We start from the raw sequence: 401 nt of genomic DNA on the forward strand, positions 1-401 counted from the left end.
GCAGCAGCAGCAACTGCAGCAGCAGCAGCAGCAGCAGCAAAGAGGGCTAGGCTTCAAGCCAGGAGACTGGGTCTCTCAGAGTTGCCTCATTAGAAAAAGTTCCTTCTTCTGTAGAAGTGCTGGGGGGCCCCCTGCCCTCAGTTTGCTTCGCAGCTGCTGCTGCAGCCTTGCTGCTGTTGCTGCCGCTGCTGCTGCTGCTGCTGCTGCGCCTCATCAGCTGCATAGCACTACTTAATGACCTTTGAAGGCCCCTAAAGTTGTGAGATATTATTCTGTCCCCTTTGCTGCTGTCCCCTTTGCTAGTCCCCCTAGTTGGGGGCCCCTCGGGGGGCCCCTCTGGGGGCCCCCTGGGGGGCCCCCAACTAGGCCCCTCGGGGGGCCCCTCAGGGGGGCCCCCCGGG

General features: G+C 62.3%; 1 protein-coding gene across 1 annotated transcript in view; it reads right to left on the bottom strand.

Moving 5' to 3' along the window:
* Positions 1-46: 46 nt before the first annotated feature.
* Positions 47-401, bottom strand: part of ETH_00035970 (uncharacterized protein) — a gene marked incomplete at both ends in the record, with an annotated part of 1,180 nt that continues 825 nt past the window's right edge. Inside the window, one exon of the mRNA XM_013376002.1 lies at positions 47-398. Coding sequence (XP_013231456.1) covers positions 47-398 — 352 coding nt within the window. The remainder of the gene's footprint in view (positions 399-401) is intronic.

Source organism: Eimeria tenella, genomic scaffold (genome assembly GCF_000499545.2).
Source record: "Eimeria tenella Houghton genomic scaffold, Eth_scaff3080, whole genome shotgun sequence".
NCBI lineage: Eukaryota > Apicomplexa > Conoidasida > Eucoccidiorida > Eimeriidae > Eimeria > Eimeria tenella.